Source organism: Apteryx rowi, unplaced genomic scaffold (assembly GCF_003343035.1).
Source record: "Apteryx rowi isolate R43461 unplaced genomic scaffold, aptRow1 scaffold_84, whole genome shotgun sequence".
In the NCBI taxonomy this organism is placed as follows: Eukaryota; Metazoa; Chordata; class Aves; order Apterygiformes; family Apterygidae; genus Apteryx; species Apteryx rowi.
The window spans coordinates 1,221,060-1,239,932 of NW_020451138.1; the positions used below are offsets into that span (position 1 = coordinate 1,221,060).

General features: G+C 40.1%; 1 protein-coding gene across 1 annotated transcript in view; it reads left to right on the forward strand.

Annotated features, from left to right (window-relative positions):
• Positions 1-10,486: 10,486 nt before the first annotated feature.
• Positions 10,487-18,873, forward strand: part of FAM135A (family with sequence similarity 135 member A) — a 72,524-nt gene continuing 64,137 nt past the window's right edge. The window contains exons 1-2 of the mRNA XM_026090004.1: positions 10,487-10,569; positions 16,549-16,669. Coding sequence (XP_025945789.1) covers positions 16,593-16,669 — 77 coding nt within the window. The 5' untranslated portion in view covers positions 10,487-10,569; positions 16,549-16,592. The remainder of the gene's footprint in view (positions 10,570-16,548; positions 16,670-18,873) is intronic.

Below are 18,873 nucleotides of genomic sequence, written 5' to 3' on the forward strand. Positions count from 1 at the left end.
CAGCTGCGCAAAACAGTAAAATATGTCCTTACATTCTGTTGACATTCACACACCTTATGCTTTTCTGTGCAGCAAGATACGTGCTTTTAACTGTGTTAACTGTTTTGCTGATTTTGGCCTACTCAGACATTTCACTAAATACATTTTGATCGCTTTCATTCATGGAAAACATCTCAAAGTATTGTATATAGAAAACAATGTATTTCTGTCATTGTAGAAGTATGAGCACAGTTAAATGTTTATGCATTCATTTCTAGCAAAAGCAGTTGGTATGTCAGTAATGCAGCGCAGTTCACATTTGTAGAAGTCTGTCTTGCAAATTCTCTTCCTCCCAGAACAATGAGTGGAAAGTTTGTGGTAACAAGAGGAGCATACAACAAAGCGTGCACAATAAAAAAATCTGAAAGGGAGGAAATAAGTTTGCTGCTTATTTCAGGGTCAGGGAGAAGTCAGGTGAGCAAACTGTTTACTTCAAGCAGAAACCTATGATAGCGCTATTCTTGGAAAGAACAGGCAGAGGCATAGGGAACACAGCAAAGCCACTTAGTGCTCAGTTTATAGGCGGAACAAAGGTTGAAATATGGTAAAGTAAAGCCGATTGAAATTACATCAGCTCTGTTTTTCATTAGATGATTTCAGTGCTACCTTTTTGCTTCTTTTTCATCAATTTTCTTTAAAGGTTTTGGGGTTGGGAACAGCTCCAGCACTAAGAATCTTGAACTTTATATTTTGCCAACAGTTTTGTTGGAAACAAGACATGTAGTCTTCCTTATCAGTATTTCTTACCAAAAATAAATTCAAAATTTCCTCCTTTCTGAATTGCATGACTTATATCAGGAAAATTGAAAACATATTTTTTCCTATTTTAATTTTCAAGTTAAAAGGTTTAAATTTATTACCTCCCACACCTTATTTATAGTTTGCTGAATATCATATATAAAATTAATCACCAACCAGGATTAAAAAAATCAACAACTCAGCATTAAAAAAAATTCTACAGTTTCATGAGTTGTGCAGGAAGCCTTAGCTTTGACTTCTGACACTTTGAAATAATAAACTGACTTGTTTTTAAGATCCAGCTCTGTTTACTATAATCACAACCTTGTTTGATTGCTTGTTTTAACTTCATGAATCTGTCACTGATATGTGTTACTGATGACAGCATAGATCATTACCTGTGTTATACAGGATGTCAAGCTAGATGAGCTAATCATGCTTTCTAGCTATAAAGTAAATGAGTTGAATTCTCTGTATGCTTTAGATGAGTTTCTAGAGTTAATAATGAAGGTTTCCCTTTAAGGATTTGGAGTTTTGATCTCAGAATGGCTTGCAGTGTTTCTTTTATCTCTTTCTATTAAAATGTTAAAGGGAAACATAATAGTATCTGCTTCTCCGCAGGTTTAAGAAGCGTTATTCCAAGAGCCTGTACTTTCCTCCTGGGTTGTCAGTTCAGGTGTCACATGATGATTTTTCTGCAAAATGATTGTATATTTCCATGTAAAAAATTCTATCTAAATAATGTAGCTTAATGTTGCTACCTTTTAGTAGGAAAGGTGCAGGTATATCTAGACATTTTAATCTACAGTATGTATTGCTTGTCTACCTATTTATATGTGGCCCATCTAGCATAGGATACATGCAAATTTTTTAAGCTTTTCTGATTTTGTGCACAAACTCTGAGATTATACTAGCTATCAGATAATTCTGCAGCCTATGGTTTTATATATCTTTGACGTTAAACCCTTCAGGTCAGTGGAATAAGTTGGATCAAAATATCTAAGGTATTGAGAATATTTCAAGTGCCAAAACAATAAGGCGTAGATAGTCGAAAATGTATATTTACTGTTTTATCTGTGAAAACAACGTAGAGAAATAACCTTATAATGGTTGAGGTCAATACTAGACCGATAGGTGGAAGTCGAGACTTGCTTAGGTCTCCAGCCTTGTGCCTATTCTGTTCAGACTGGACTTTTCTTTCTAATGAACATCCTTGTTTCTGGGGCAGAAGCTCAGTGCCATCAGATTTAGCCTGGTGCTGCTTTTACTTTGCATACTCCAAAGACAGGACCTCTTTTATGACAAGTAGATTGCATTACTCTGAAATTACTTTGAATCTTGGCTTGCTACAGATATTTGGCTTGTTTTTTGGTGTGTAACTAGAAGCCTTAATAGAAATGTGTATGTCTTTTGACTTGTGAAATGTCTGGAAGCTAGATGGAGCTTAGGTGGGAAGATAAATTTGCATGGCTGGTCAGTATAGTCAGTGGTTGGTTTATTCTCCTTGGATAGGGTATGAGGTAATTAGGATCCATTTGAATGGGTTTAGTTGTTTGAAAACTAGCCAACAAGTATTTGTAAGGTAGGCAAAACCTCTGATAACTTGATTCTTCGTTGTTGTTTTTTTTTCCCAAAGATATGTGTTGTATTTAATAAGTGTTTTTCCTTATTCTAGCTGCAGCAAATTTGAAAGCAGAATATAAAGGATTTAATGATTAGCAAACATTAATAAATGAATTTCTGACTGAACATGACAACTAAATTGTAGGAAAAAAAGGAATGAACAGAAACTGTTCCATATAAAACACTGTCAAAAGTTGTTTAAATAGCAATGGTGATGATTCAGGCTAATTCAAAAATCAGCTTACTGCTTTGTTTTGATGTAACCCTTCAAGTGTACCCCTTGAAGGTACTGAAGTTGATCGCTAGATTTGTTTTATATTGAATGTGTTATTTCTGAAACATAGCTATGCCATTTTAAGTTTGTGTCAGTTTTTTAGCAGCTCTTCCGGCATCAGCTTTATTCCGCCCATTGAATAGCATACAGGGAGGGAGAGGTACAAGGGGCATAAAACTATTAAGCCATAAAAGAAAAGCAAAACCTGAGTTTGATAGGGTTGCTATATTTGTCTGTTTAATAGGAACTGTTTATGTATCTTTTATTTTGGCACTCTGCTGGGGTAAAAAGCCGTGTTGCTGCTAGGAGGCACTGAGAGCCCTGCAGCAGAGCGCGCTGTGGGGTGCAAAGGTGGGACCCACTCCAGGGACCAGGTGGCCCCGACCTTTTCTTCCTCCACGACAGAGGCTGGGGATGTCCCACCACGGCAAAAGTGGTCCCTTCCCCCTGCAGCTGGAGCCGTGCGTTAGCTGTCCTGCAAGTGGAGCGTCCTTCCAGGCCTGGTGGGACGAAAAGCTGCATTGGAGGCTGCCCGCACGTTCCCACCTCCCTCGAGGAAAGCAATCTCCCTGCCCTGCTTTGCCAGGGAGGATTCTTGCTTTGTAGTTTCCTTCCTCCCTGGAAAGCCAGGCCTTCGGGAAGGTCTTAGGACATACCGGCCTGTGTGCAGGGCAGAACTTGGGGTCRCAGTTGGGCCCTTTTGGCTGAGCCTTTCCTGACGGGACGGAGAAAGGACTGCTGCCTCCTGCCTGGCTCCTCTCCTTGCCCAGCCTTCGTGGTTAACCTAAGGAGCGAATGGAGCGAGTTTTAGCCTGGGAAGGATCATGAGAAGGGAAAATTGCCCTAGCCCTGTTATTTAAACCTCTTCCCTTTCAGTGACAGCTCTGGTGAAGCAAAGCAGAGGGAGCAGGAGCTGCCGCGTTCCTGCCACCGCTCACCGTCCCTTCCCATCGGCCAGGCTGACACAGCTATTTGTGGAGCTGCGCCTTGAAACAGGATAAGGAAGCGAGCTGATCAAGCGCTGCAAAAATAGATTGTTCTGAAACCGTAACCAATTCATTTTAAAATGCTACCCCACAAGCGGCGTGGTGGTGGCAGCGTGGAGGTGAGGCACCGATGCCGTGAAGATGGGGGTGAGCACCTGGGACGGCCGCTTCTGGAGCTGTTACTAGTGTGGAAGCCGTCGCACTGCTGCGTGGGCAGAGCTGGCTTGGGAAATCCTTGCTGTGCCCTTGCTCGCTTCTCCGGCATCTCATGTTGGTGTTGGCCTGCTCCTCAGCTGTGTCAGCGCAGTTGTGTGTGGAGCCACGCTGCAATTAAATCAGTGAAATATTGCAGCGTTTTTGCTTTGTTTGGGGTTTTCTTGGGGAGTGATTTTTTTTTTTTTTTAACTTTAGAATAACCTCCAAAATACTTGTAAAGGTTTGTTTCTGTAGTGGTGTTTTTTTGTCCCCCCTGCAAAAACCTGCCTGTGAGGTGGGGTGGCAGCAAGTGTCCTAGCGCAGCAGAGGGAAATTCTTGAAAGTCTCTGCTGCTGCTGCTGATAGGTAACAACGTACTGCGCTCTTCTTGCAGTGCTTCCTGGCAGCCCTTCTTCCCTCACCATGCACGCTGACCTCTGGGCAGCTTGTCCATGCTACCAGCCCTTTTTTCCACTGAGGCTGATTTGTGCCACCTCTGCGTGACTTCTGTTTCTGCAGAAATGCCTTTTCCTGAGTTGTCAGTCAAATGCATGCGCGGTACTGCAGGTACTGTGTTTAGCCCTTTTTCTCCTAAAGCAGGTAAGGGAGAGCAGGGAGTGATTTATTTTGTTTTTTCTTTTTTGGGGGCTGCTGGTAGCTGTTGGGCCTGATCGGGTTTGCTCCAGGCTGCCAGTTGATGGACCTTTGTTTTTTTCATTAATTTCATCTTTACTATAGCATAATACAAAAATAAATTGATTGAGATACTTTGGGATAGAAATTACTTCTGTACAGAAGAATATCTTCATCTGCTTCTGGATGCTGTTGAAAGCGATAGAAGAGAGTGGAGGGAATCAAGAATGAGCCTTCAGATAAGATCCTTGGCTGGTTTGGATGATGGCTATAAGTAAACTTAGTGCTCTTGGATTTGGGGGGAGGCGGGAGGGTTAAGTTGCCGGAGGTGCTACATGAGGTTACAGACAAAAGGACAGTTCTTCCCTGCCTGCTCAGGGTGAAGATAAGTAGTGGGAACTTAAGGTGTCATTACCTTAAACTGACATGTAGATGTTTCCGTTTGCTGCATATGTATTTTTCTGAAAAGTTAATGCGCAAGCAGTTTTAATACACATTCAGAGATATTTTCCCATGACCGTGTTATCTTCATGATCAGATGGTTGAAAAAGTTGCTCCCAATGACAGTCTGTTTAATTATCCTTCAACTTTTTCAACTTTACATTACAACACCATAACTATATTGCACTTTGTACTAAAATAATATGGACTTGACTATAAACTTGATGCATGTTTTCTTTAACAGAGGAGGCTCTAGATTTTTTTTTAATAAGATTCCAAAGAATTGGATAGAAAGAATGCTTCTATCTCAGAATATCTGTGATTAGATAATCATTTTAAAAGGGAAGAACAAAATAAAGCTATGACATTTCTCTGCCTTGTACTGAATAGAGGCTGTAGACAATTTATGAGAAGATGAAAAGAATGATTTATATTTYTAGAGTCTTTAGATTCTTTTCACATTTGAAATTAAGAATCGAACTTTTAACCTAAATTTATTTGCTGTAGTGCTTGTCTCAATTTCTCTTATTAAAGTGATAAGAAACTGGAAGCCAAACTGTAGGTGAAAAACAGTTAAATTGGGGATTATGCTTTTCAAAGATGTAGTCCTGTAAAGCCAGCTCCAAATCAGCTGACTTTGTGTTAGTTTATTAACATTAGGTGTTGAAAAATAAAATAGACTTTGATACTGTACTCCGATCTGTTTCTGAAATAACTTATATCTGCAGAAAAGTCCTAGCAGAATCACTGCTTTTCTGTGCTGGTGCATCCTGCCTGTCAGTAGAGATGATACCAGTGTTGGAACCACCAAGGAAGTGGTTTTGTGACTGCTGATCTAGATCTCCTTGCGATCAGATTTTCCCAAAAATGCAACTTTGATCAGGCAGGCAAACTCTCGCATTTCTTAAATTAATAATAATATGTAATTTATAATTTGTGCTGACTGAATGCCTACTGTGGGAGGAAAGGCAGTAACTATTTGGCATAAAGCCTTCCAGTACAAAATCAACCTGTCAAATCTAAACTGTGTTTACTGTCTTGTCAAGCCATGACCTCAGAACGGATATCAGAACAATGGCTTAACTCTGTAAATTGTGCTCTGTTTTATTTACAAAATGGCTTAATTTGGAATTATTACCTTTTAAGATGTAATTTACTGAGCATGTGCAGCTAAATTCATTTTTTTCCTCTTAAAAAAAAAATCACAGCTTTATTTTTTTAAGAGTAAATTTTCTTGGGGTGGGGGAAAACTGCAACAATTGGCTTTTTTGAGCACTATTCCAATTCATAAAATATGTTAAAGTAATGACATTAACAAGCAGTTGCAGACATTTTAATGCCACATTCATTCATGCATGTGAGAGTTAGTTTGCATTTAATGGTATTGCATGGCACACGGAATTCAAAGCAGTGTTGATTTCTTGCTTTGTGTAAGTAGGAGAATGAAGTAAGTTCTAAGTACACTAACAGAAACAGTTAATATTTTATGAAGAACCTTTTCAGCTAGACAAAATCAAGTTCTTTTAGTAAATTTCACTCTCCTAATATATTTAATTGCTACCTGGTGCATCCTTTATAAATTCTTCAGATTATGAGAAGATGAATGTATTAAGTTACGCAATTTAAGACAAAATATTACAGCTTTCAATTTATATATATATATTTAGTTTATTATAAGATCATTATATGCTTTTTAAAGTTCAGGAAGACTCTTAATTGCATATTTAGAGTAAGCACTTCACTTTTTTCCCCTGTATTGCTTTTATGAATAGATTGATAGGAAAAGATAGGTTAAGTGTCGTATATGAAAATTATAAGCTAAGTAACTTATTTACAGATGTATTTCTAGATAAAATTACTTCTGCTTTAGTTGGAGGTATTTGTCTTGATTTTAATCACTGTTACTGAAGTGGCTTGATGGTGAATGGAAGAATTAGCTGCTCGCTTAGGCTGCCTGCTTTCCCTGGGGTTAGGAGAGGAAGGTGGCAGTACTGGCTCAGTCTTTTCCCCCAGCCAGGGCTCGCGACCCAAGCGGGGCAGAGGCCTGGCCTACGTCGTAGCATGCATCCTGGGCTGCCACCACTTTTTGTGGAAATGCTGTATTTTGTTGGGTCAGGCTTGATGTCAGTCTAAGTTTTGCCTGTTCTTTCTTAGTCTTTTAATCATTAACCGTTACTTTTAAAATGTGCTTTTTGTTTTTAAGAGAAGTGTTTGTAAAAAGTAAATAAAATACTCCACAAATTACTGCTGAGGCCATTGCTCATTTCAGCCAAGTCTGAAAGAGGAGAAGGGCTCTCACTGATGATAAAGTTGGTGTTCAGTCAGAGAAGACGCTGAAGTTAGTGCCCTCACTGAGAGGCAGAAGGTGGCAGCGAGCTGGTCCCTTCTGCAGGCGCTGGCTGGTGCCTGTGCCCGGAGCGTCATGGTCCCGGCAGCACAGGCCAGCTCTTGCCTCCTCGGGGCTTCATAAAAGACCTGGAGGTGTCGTGGTGGGAAGGGAGAACTAAAGGGGGACGAGCACGGCTGTGGGAAAGCAAGCTCTCCTGGCTGTGCTGCTCACAGAACTTTTTGTGTTAAACTTTTTAATGAAAAAGCTTAGACATACCGTGCCATTTGTCAGACAAAGACCAATGTTAGGGTAAAAGGGAGTAAGCTTAATAAATGCTCAAGATGAATTGTTATATCGCATATGTGATCTATTAATAGGACAGAAGAAAAGAAGTAAGTGCAACATACTGATGACTTCCATGCTCAGTGGGATTCATCAAGCTGTCAGCTCAGACTAGTGAATATGTTGTTTTCATCAGTGTGCTGCATGGAGGACCAGATACTGTTGCTAAATKTAAAGCAAAAATGTAGGAAAACTTGAATTTTAATACTTGATTAAGCTAGTTGTTTATCTGGCCCATTAAAGTATCATAGGCATCCTGTATTAGCTTTGTTAGAAAAGGTGAATCAAATCTTAAAATGGTTGCCTGTGAAATAAAATATCCTTAGAGAACCATCCAAGAAGAAAATTTTAATTGTTGGGTTTTGCCATGAACCATAAAAATTAGGTCACTGTTTAACTTTATCTGAGTAACTGTGAGTATTTATATTCATATAAATATTTAAATTCTTCAAAATTCTAATTTCCATAAAACGAATACATCCTGATATAGAGTGGTCTCTTCTGTTGTCTTTTTCTGAGTGGTAGTCATGTTGTCTTTTCAAAATAGGGAAAATGAGATTTGAATAAGTTATCCCAAGGTATCTACACTTGACATTATGGGTTTTTTGTTTCCTTGATTTACAACATATTGTGTATGCAACTCAAAATTCAGTTAGCATTTCTTTTCTTTCCCCTTTCCTTTTTAATTATGGAGGGTCTGTGTTTATCTGTAGCTCTGGGAAGCTCTAGTCTTCAGCCAGGACACAATCATGCTAAGTGCTGAACAACTGCAAAGGGATTTGAAAAGAAGACAAGTGGGTTGTGTTGGATGCAGTAGCCTGTGCTCTCTCTGAGGGTATAAAAAGAGAGGTGAAATGATCAAAATAACAAGCTAGGAAGATGTTCTTTGTGACACCATGCTGAACTAATACCTGCAGTGAATTATGCTTTTTCAGCCTAACAGTAATTAAAGCAAAAGAGGATATGAGTTTGGATGAGGTTTGGCTGTATASATAGATGGGACATATTTCTGATCTCATGCAGAAAATTTGGCAGGTCTTGTGCATAGTCTTGCCAAAGTCTATGAGAACCTGGACAAAACCAAATGAAAAATGCTGCCTAGGTTTACAGTAAGACTGTGCTATTGTGCACACACAGAAAGTAGGTATTAGGAATAGCTTTGAAGGTCAGGTTAAGTACTTTCCTTTAGCCACTCTGAATTTCGGCTAAAGTCTGTGTCCAAAAAACAGATAAATTTGGAATGGAAATGGAAGGCAGTTTTCAGGTGGGGGTACAGATCTGTGAGTCATTGGTGTAGAGATGGTAGCTGAGTTTGTCTTGGCAGGTATTGGATCTCAATATAAAGGGAGAAGAGGACAGAAATAAAGGTTGGGGACAGAGGTGTACAAAGCTCCTACAGGAGCTTGGAAGAAGAAAAATTACCTGAAGAATGTGTCGAAAGAGCAACTAGAAGAAAACTGGGGGGAAAAAACATTTTGTGGTATTTTCATTCTTAGGATTCTCTGGTTTTGCTTTTGACTTTTAYTGACTATAAAATACGAAATTTAAGGCTAGAACAATTTTAACTACTCTGAGTATTTTGTTCTCTCTGTCTCTCTCTCTCATTCTGCCCAACCTCCTGGATCAGTTATAGACTGAATATACAAAAGAAACAGTCCTTTTTTAGAAAGAACTAATATGACTAGTATAAATAGCATGTACTGCATAATTAAACAAATGGCGTAAAAGTCAGTGCCATTTTAGTGGGAGGTTTATGGGATCAGAATTTTACCTAAGGCATTATTGATAATCTGTGGTATCAAAAGATGTAATATTACATGACATGCACAAGTGATAACTATTTTAAAAAATTCCAGGTACCATATTTATTTATGCTACACTTTCTCTGTTTTCTTCTCTCTGAAGCTAAGGCAAAAACAGTTTAGTTGCACAGCTTTTCTGCTCAAGCTGTGATAGGTTTCTCATTTGTATTTCTCTGAAACCTTCTTATAAAACATAAGCAAAGTTCCTTTAAGAAAGAATAAATAAAAATTGTTTTTTGCATGTCTGAAAGTTAAAGGACGTTAAATAAACAGGAGACACTGGTTATTTTGTTCATTATTTTAAATAACCTGACTCTTAAGAATACAATGAAGCTAGATGGATTCTTAACAAATATTTTTTGAGATAATGGGTTAGCAAAGCTTCAAGGAGGGTTTCAGAATATTAGGCATTTTGGTTATTTGACTTAGCTATAGCATTTGCTCTAAGAAATCGAGTTCTCAGGCTTAGGGCTCTCCCCCTTGTTCTCTGAATTTTAGCCAGAATGTATTTGACTCCTGAGGAAGAGAAGGGACACAAAAATCCCCCAGAAAGTTTCTTGTGGCCTTTTCTTGCAAGTTGTCTCCTGTCTGGTAGCTATGTGGGACTGTGTGGCGGCATGAGCTGTGTCTGATGACTCAGGCCAGAATTTACTGCTGCCTCCTCATCTTTATGTGGCTCCTGGTGAGCTGAGATTCTCTTTGGAGATCAAGGAAGCTGCAAGGCGGCTGGGGTGTGTGGTGCTCTTTTGGGAGCTGGGTTTTAGAAGTCCTTGGTGAAGAGAAGGATGACTTGGTTGAACGTGGCAAGATCAACTTTGCCAAAGTGTGGGCTTCACGAAGTGTGGTTTTTTTTCTTTTATTTTGGAAAAATGAATGTTGGACTGTTGCACTTGAAAGCTGAAAATGGCAGTGCAGGGGTTGAGGACAAATTGGAGAAGGCTGGTAGAAGATATGTGTATGTCTGTTGGAGAGGACATGATGGGATATGTTGTTAGAACATAAGGAAAGAGAATAAGGAGCACAAGTACTGAAAAGTTCTAGAGGTCTTATTCTAAGTAAAACTTTTTTTTTTTTTTTTTAGTTCAAGCAGTATGTTTTTGACAGCAATAGTGAAGAACTGGAAGACTGGTTAATTAACATACTTAAATGGAGTATTTGCCAGTAGAGGTAAGAGATTCTTTGAATGTACTGTGGTTTTGTTTTTAGCTTTCTCTTGCAGTTTCCCATACAGCTAGCTAGATTAATGGCACTGGTACACAAGCATTTCTCTGAGAATAAAGCTGGTTTAGGAAGTTTCTGTATATCTACCTCTGTCATTTCATTGTCCTCTTAGGTGTACTGATGCAGCTGCTGTAAAGCATCATTAAAATGATCTGTTTAGGAAAAAACAGAATCAAGAAACATTTCATTTTCCTTTTGGAGGGATTTTTGAATCTGATATTTCTGTGATCCATTTTATATTGTTGTTCCAGAAAGGATTAGTTTGGATAAATAAGGGAGTGGTGAGCTAGTGTGGGGACAGCACAAACTGGCCAGGACACACAGGAGATTTGCCTTCTTAAGAAAAAGTTCACATAAATACACTCAGAGAAGTGTAAAGAAAAGTAGAATTTGGGTCCTCAATATAGGATCAAGTGGCTTTAACTGACGTCTTAACTACTGGAGATGTTCAGTCATAGTGCTTAAAGGTTATTGGATTTTGAGATTGTGCTTTGATTCTGTGCAGGTTCTAAGGTGGGTGAGTGTAAGTAGCTCCCAAGAGCAGTGAAACCTCCCRTTCGCCCTAGCCAGTGTGCTGGGACGCTCTCCTCCATCATCAGCAGAGCTTCTGATGCATGTTTACATGCTGCGTTAACTTCTGCTGTTCGTATGGAGAGAGCTTTTAATGAAGCTTTCTTCTGCTTCTGAAAGACCAACGGACAAACATTCAGTTCAGTATCTCTGTTTCTGAATGTTAATTGTGTGCTTTAAAATGTAACAATCAAATTATTAAGTGTTTAAATGAGTTGCAGACATTTAACTGTCGTTGAAGTCAGTCAGTGGAAGTTTAGCTGYAAATTTGAATGTACTGTATATAAAGAAATACCTCTAATGGGTTTATTTTTTATTTGAACTTTGTGTGATTAACAAATGAAAATTAAAGGTTGTCCAGGTTTGAGTTTCTCCTTTAAAATATTTTAATTGCTACATAAGACTTTCTGTTATGCAGTTCAAAGAACACTGTCTTTCTTTGCACTGATATGAAAGATTTTGACAGTGCTTTGAGTCCATAAACCTGGTAACTGTCATAAAAATGAATTAAGCTGAAGAAAATCAATATAAAGTTTAATATGGTTAAATGTTAAGAGTCTTAGAAATGTATGTGCTTATTTTTTTTTCTTTTTTTTTCTGAATGTAAAGAATTACTGTTGGAAAGGTGATTTCTTCCTCCTCTCTGCCTGCCTCATGTTAGCACTAATTTTTTCCATATTTTTGACAGAAATGGCACAAGCACATATTGGTCTAGGGGAGCTGCAAGGAAGACAGTGTATCTCAGGAATACGCAATTTGCTTAAACTCAAAGCAACAATGACATAGACGAGGTGATTTTTCTCCTCTGTCGATGAGTTGTGAAGTGCTGCTGCCAGTTGTGTGAGCACAGGCTCGGCTGGCTTAGGGAGCTACCGCAGTCTTTACTGGAATGGTTAGTTTTCGGTTGGATCCGGTGCCTGATGAAGCTGTCTGTGCTGACCATGCGAATGTTTATGCTAGTGCAAAAGTGGTAAGAATGTGGGTCAGGGGACTGGCAAGGTGGTGAAGGCAGAGTTTGGAGCCAGCTGGGGCTTTGAAATGCATCTGCGTAGACCACCTTTTAATATGAATTGCACAAAGAAAACTGAAGGTTTTCATTAGAATAAAAGTTAGAATACTTAACATTTTAAATGGAAAAATTCGAAATGACTAGGCAAAACAGAATAGAAATAGGAAAAGTTTATAAATAATTCTGCTGCTGCCGTATGTCTCACTGTTTCAGCAAGCTCAGTGACTTGCAGAAAACTGCTCGGTCCCCTTCGTTTCTTTGTATGCTTTTCCTTCTGTCACCCCTGAGCTGGGTGTCTGTTCCTTGCTCTTTTCAGCAGTCGCTCAGCTTGAGTTGCAAGCTCCAGGCTTCTTGCTGTGACTCCCTTTTTTCCCACTGCACCCGACAGTCTGGAAAGCTCTCTAGAAGCTTGTGTCCTGAGACATGCTTAGTTTTTCTCCAGGGAAAGAGCAGCCTGCTCTTATGCCCTTCAAGCAGGATACAGCTGATCCAGTCACTATACTTTAAGGAATGTAATGTAAAGCTGAAAACAAACTAGTCGTGCCTACTGTTTCTCGCAGTGCAGCTGTTCCTTTTAACAGTTCTGCTGCTTAGGTTTCATTCTTAGACTGGATTCTTGTGCATCCGTGTCTTTTGACAAAGAATATTTTGAACTTATTCAGCAGTTAGATGCATGATCTTCACCAGGTTGACAAGACCACATGGTAGTGACTTTATTTTGTTGGGAGGCTTGTACATTCTGCTGTGTCCTACCTGCCTTGCACCTTTCTGACCAGCTTCTCATGGGTTGCTKGAGTCAAGTGCAGTATGGGATTTTTGGCAGTGGATTCCTTGTACTGCTGACTTCTGTTTCCAGGTTCGTCTGTCTCCTTGTAACTGCAGTACTGGTAGGTGGCACCAATGCATTTGGCTTCCAAGCTGCTACAGGACTAGAACAAGTAGGGGGTGACTGACCACCCCCCTCCTGAAGGTTTTGGTGCTGTCCATACGACTTTTCATGGACCTTAATGACTGCTTTCATTATGCAGCCACACTCAAGTATGCTGAATTTGGCATCCTGATAGACTATATCTAAAATAGCTTTTTTCCCCACATCTCTGGGTATGTGCCTGTCCAGTGGACTCTGTGGGCATGTGAGAAGAGCAGTGAATAATGACAGCCAGTCTTGCTGTAAATGGAAAGTGACTGTGACCAACCGCAGAAGAGAAGGCTTCTAGGCTCCAGCAGGTCAAAGAGGCTGTTTACTGCTATCAAAGCTCAATGTGAGAAAGCACATGATGACATCCTGTTTTATTTTGCCTGGGATGATACTAGACATACCGAGATTAGCAGAGTTATAGTGCCACTTCTTGGTGATCCTGCTTCCCCCTGGTATCTTGATATCAAGTCAATCACTGGCAACCTAACCACCAGCCTGGAAACCTTGTGCTGCTGCCAGTCAAGAGCTACATAAGGGTGAAATGTGTTTGTCCATCAGCAAGAAGAGGAAGAACCACTGAGGGCAGACTTGATGCCAAATAACAGTTTGCAAACAAGAGCTGGGTGGCTTGCTGTATTGTGGGCTTACTGCAGAATCTGTCAGCTGCTCTGGCAACATACCTGCCGTTCTTCTGGCGGCTCTAATGGCTCATATGCCACTGCTTTACGTCAGCCCAGGACTGAATGTTCCTCTTCCCCCAGGTTAAGGTGTATGTGGAATAGCTGATGCTTGGCAAAGAAAAAGCAATCCCAGGTACTTACTGTGGTGTGCAGCATTGCTTTCTAGATCTACAGTTTTGTGACCTGTGGCACAATATTTGAGGTTGCTTTTGCAGTTGATAGTGGAGCAAAGCATGGGTGTCGCTTTTCCAAGTATTGTTGGTAATTGAGCAAGGGCTGCGTTACTGGATTAAAACATGCGGTGTCTTGCTGTGCAGGTGTGTGTTTGCTGGACCCTGTGTTCAGTCTGCAATGGTTGCCTGCCTGAGCAGTTATTAGTGGTGAGGGATGCCAGGTCAGCTCAGTGGTGTAGGAAGGGAGTGGCCACAGCTAGAGATGTGTTAAGCACGATAGATATCCCACAAGTTCACCAGGCAGCCCTATTGAATGTAATGCAGGATATGGCTCTCACCAGCTTCTTTTGTTGACATATCTCATTCATAAAATGGGCTTTTGAGTTTATCTGTCTGGACCAGTTCTACATTGTTCTGAGTTTCCTCCTGAGGACTTGGAACAGAAGCATTTGGGAGTGACTGCAGCATAACTGCTTAACTTGTGCAGGCACGGTGGGGACTTTTCCCTTCTCTTGGTGGAGGCGAGCTGTTAGGGATGCAGGTTAGTGCTATTTGTTGTGCTGGAGAGTCAGAGGCATGCAGTGATGTGATGTCTTCATCTCTCAAGGATGTAGTTAGTTTCATCAAAACGCAAGTCAGTTGAGACTGGCCTATGGCATCCTTGGTCTTCTTAAATACTTTTGCCTCTTCCTGAGTATTTCAAAGTGGGGTCCTTTCTAAAGTTTTGGACGGTTTTGTCATGTTTATGTGCTGCCCACAAGGTTTGTTGCACAGCAGCCTCCTCTCAGGGATGTGGCAGGTCCAGGATCTCCTCTCAGTGGGAGATCAGGTTCCCTTATGCACTTGTTGACCAGTGGGCCTGGCTGTTTGCAGAAGACATGCTGCATCATATGGGTGAGACGTGGTCATGTAGCATGGCAACCCCGGAGAACTAGGGTGCCACAAGAAAAAGCAGGGCTTCTTGATTCGGGCTTTAAAGACCAGTGAGGACATCCCTACACAATAATCTTGGAGAGGAAGCGGTGGAAGAAGGAATTGTTTCAAAGTCCTTTAGGATATCAGTGAGAATCTTAGCATAACATACTCTGGCAAAACTTGTGGCATCACTGAATTAATCTGCCAAAGTCCTCTTGAATTAAATTTGAATCAACACAGGGTTTTGGACAAGCTGCGTTAACTGTGTCATCTAGGTTCTCTGGTTTTGATCTGGCGCAAAGGGCCCTTGATCCGAGTTCTTCATGTTGTGATAACTCAGCTTTGAAAGCAAAATTCCTCTTTTCCTGTCCCATGTTACTTCAGCAGTACTAGCTTCTTGTTTTTGCTGTSTTTTTAGTAAAGTGCCTGCAGAGTACTTGTATTGACTGTTAAACCAAGGTCAGAATTCACTTCTTGTTTATAGTTAAAAATCTAAACCTGGGCTGCAGTGCTGTTTAGCCAGGCTTGAAAGCTGCCAGCTCCTCTAGAGTGAGCACAGAGAGGTAAATCTTATCTTTGGTCTGTATGCCAAGTAAACTTATTTGTTAGGCTGGAGGTAGCCCCTAAAGGTAGCTTTATTTCAGGTGACCGAAATTTGCTTTGGCTGTGATTTTCTCTGCCAGCTGCTCTGTTTTCAGTCTCACTAGTACCACCTGCTGCTTCCCAAGCTTCCAAATGCTTTTTCAAACTCTCAGAAACAAAAAAACATAACTCATTCAAGCTCAGGCCAGGCCAGCTTTTGTGCTTGCTGCTTCTGCGTTAGACCCAGAACAGGATCTAATGTGCATGAAGGATTGTCCGGTTTAGGGGTTTTTTGTTTTGTTTTGTTTATTCCTCAATCCAGACAGTGCTTGCAGGAATTTGGAAGCTTGAAGACAGTGTTTGTGGAGACTGTAGTTTATTTTATTAATCCAGTTAAAACTGTTGAAGGAAAAACAGAATAACTCAGCCAGGGTCTGAAGGATTTTAATTTAAGTATCAGCAGGCAGTTGAAAGTCAGCAGTAAAGTGCCAACCTGTGGCTGCAAAGAAAACAGAATTAACACTTTACTAATAACAAGGATTGTCTAAGGGTGGGCGTGTTGCCCTCCTTAACTCCTGCCTTCCTTCTACAATCTCTCCGTGGATAGTCCTACCTGACCTGGTCAGGCCTCTGCACAGTGTGGCCATGTGGTAATTCAGCTCTCCCTGTCCTCGTGTCAGAGCTGAGGCAGTGCCACCTGCRTGGTCGTTCTGCTTCAGCCAGGGCTGAAAGGAGACCACACTATTTCCTTCCTCGCTGGCGGTGCATCTTCCTCTCTTGGCAAGGTGCCAGAGCAGAGCTGCAGTACATAGGGATCAGCAGGTTTCAGAATTGTATTATGCTGGTGATATTGTGATACTTCTCTAGTATCTTTGTTGCAAAGGAGTCAAATGTTATAAATTATGGTGGGTAGGACTGGGCACATGCTACATTCTTGCTTATTGAAGAACATGTATGTTTAAGGAAGCTGTACAAAATTGTGTATAGTGCTTGGGAGGGAAGAGGGAGCTTGGAAGGATCAGATAGGTGTTATTCCCCATTTGTGTTCTAAAAAGTTTGTTTTCTGTTTGTTTTCAGTAACTAAGGTGCTGACAAACTTTGACTTCTTCATCCTCATAAACATGAGYGAAGTTCAGGCTATGGTAGAATTCTCCGTGGAGCTCCACAAATTCTTCAATGTGGATTTGTTTCAAAGAGGGTAGGTAGTGCATTCTTTTTCAAACTATACTGTGGTGGATGGCTGATGTTGGAAAGACCTTAATGGATAGTGTCGGGTAGTGTTGCTTCACGTATTGTTGACTGTTTTTATAGTGGTTTGAAAATTATTTGTTCTTTATTGGAAAGGCAGATACTTTCTAGGAGTTAAAATGAAATGCTCAAATAATTTGGCCTAAAACCTAAGTTGTAATAAAATATTTATTGTCTGATGGGAGAAGAGGGAAGTTCTGTAGATTTTGAGGATAGATTATATTCTTATCCAGGCCTTTATGCTTTCATATCTCAATTGCTGTAATCGCTTTTGCTTGAAATAATATAGGTGCGTCTCTTGAGGCTTTTTAAAATGTTGCTGCCACAGTTATCTTATTAATTTATAAATTTGACAGTGGAGAACTCCTCCACCAGCTCCTCTCCTCCTCTTACTTTGCTGTACCTCCACAGTGAAAGAAGACTCTTTCCTGCCTACTTGCACTCTCCTGACTGCCTCTCTTCCTCTACCTGGTCTTTGTAGAAGGCTCTTAAACATCCCTTTCGCTTGCTACTACCTGGTTGTTCCCAGATTCCTTTCTAAGGTCCTCCTTACCCATGACTATGTAGGAAATTATGCTTTGTCATTTATTTTTAAGGTGTTAGAGATTATTGGTCATCTAGCATTGTGGTACTTTGGCCTTCTGTAAATCTTCTGACAGACTACAGTAAAAAATACACATCAATTTTTAGCCTTAATGTTTGTTTATGACAAATCTGGCTGAGGCTGTGTTAGTGTTTACAGACAGCGAACAATATGCATCAGTGTTGATTTAATGATAGCTCATTTTTTCATTATAGAAGAACTTGCCTCAGAAAGATTTTAGCAATAATAAAATATATTCTTCTTTTTAACCTTGTCATAATGCAAGACAGCTTGTTGTTGTTGTTGGGCTTTTTATTTTGTTTTGTTTCTTAACAGACTGAGTCCATGAAGGTAAGGTAACAGCAGTGTTTCATGCTTACTTGCTTTGGGATGCATATAATTCCTCCACCTTGCTGCGAGATAGATATCTTCATATTAACTCTGAGATGGATATTTCTGGGAAGTGTGATATGAAAAAGGTAGGATTGGGCAGGAGGTCAGGAGAAAGAGGTGTAAGCTACTGTTATATAACATACCTTAGCTAGCTAGCCTCTGTCTTTATGTTATTGTTAGTCTTCATCTAGAGCTTACTAAAGCTAACCTTTGTCTAGATTTTGACCTGGAGCTGGTACTGAGCTGTTATGCTTGCTGTCATTTGCAGCTGAAATATATGTAATAAACTGACTATGTTCCTCTTTTAGGATAGGTTGTAATTTCACTTTTCATGGGAGAAGGAAGATTGAGGAAGGTTTAAGAGGTCTGGAAAAACACAGAATATTTTAATTACTTAGCAAAAAAGCCGTCTCTTGAACTGTGTCCTCTTCTCTCTGACATCATTGAGAAAGAAGGTAGAAAATGGCAATGTGTTAACTTTAACAGAAAAGAGCCTGAAGAGAAGAAAGTCTTTTGGTTGTCTTAGCCTTCTGATTCAACTGATTACTCAAAGGTAGTTTAGAAACTAAGCATGGCAGTATAATTACTGATGCTCCACTTAACATGTTTCTTTTTAGCCTGTTCTTTAAAAAGCAGCGAATTCACAGAACAAGTTCAGAGAGTTGGAAAGCTAACATAATGAGAAAGGTGACATCTTTATGAGAAAGATGCTACCTCTGGTTTCAAGCTGAACCTTTAGCTTTGGACATGTTCCCTTAGAAAGTGATGTCAGGAAGGAGTGGGAGCTTCCAGAATAAGTCAAAAGACATAGGTAATAACGTGACTATTGCAATGTCTGTCAATTTGAGTAAGTTCTAGTATTCTCTCTGTCTTTGTAGTTAGTGGAGATTGGCATGTAATATTTATGTTGCCAGAAGAGCACATAGATGGTGGATTAAATCAACAAAAAGGAAAAAACTTGAGTTACATTGATAGCCTAGGATTTCTGAGCTACTGCTGTGTTTACCATAGTTCCTCTAACCAAAAGTTAGGTATAGAAGTGTTCTGTTCTGTGTTTGTATGGCAGCATGTGCATTCAAGCCTACCCAATTCAGCGTGTCTGTCTCATGGTTTTAGAAGCATAGGGACTTTTTGAATTGTGTAAAATAAGATGTCTGCTATTGTAAGTCATCACATCA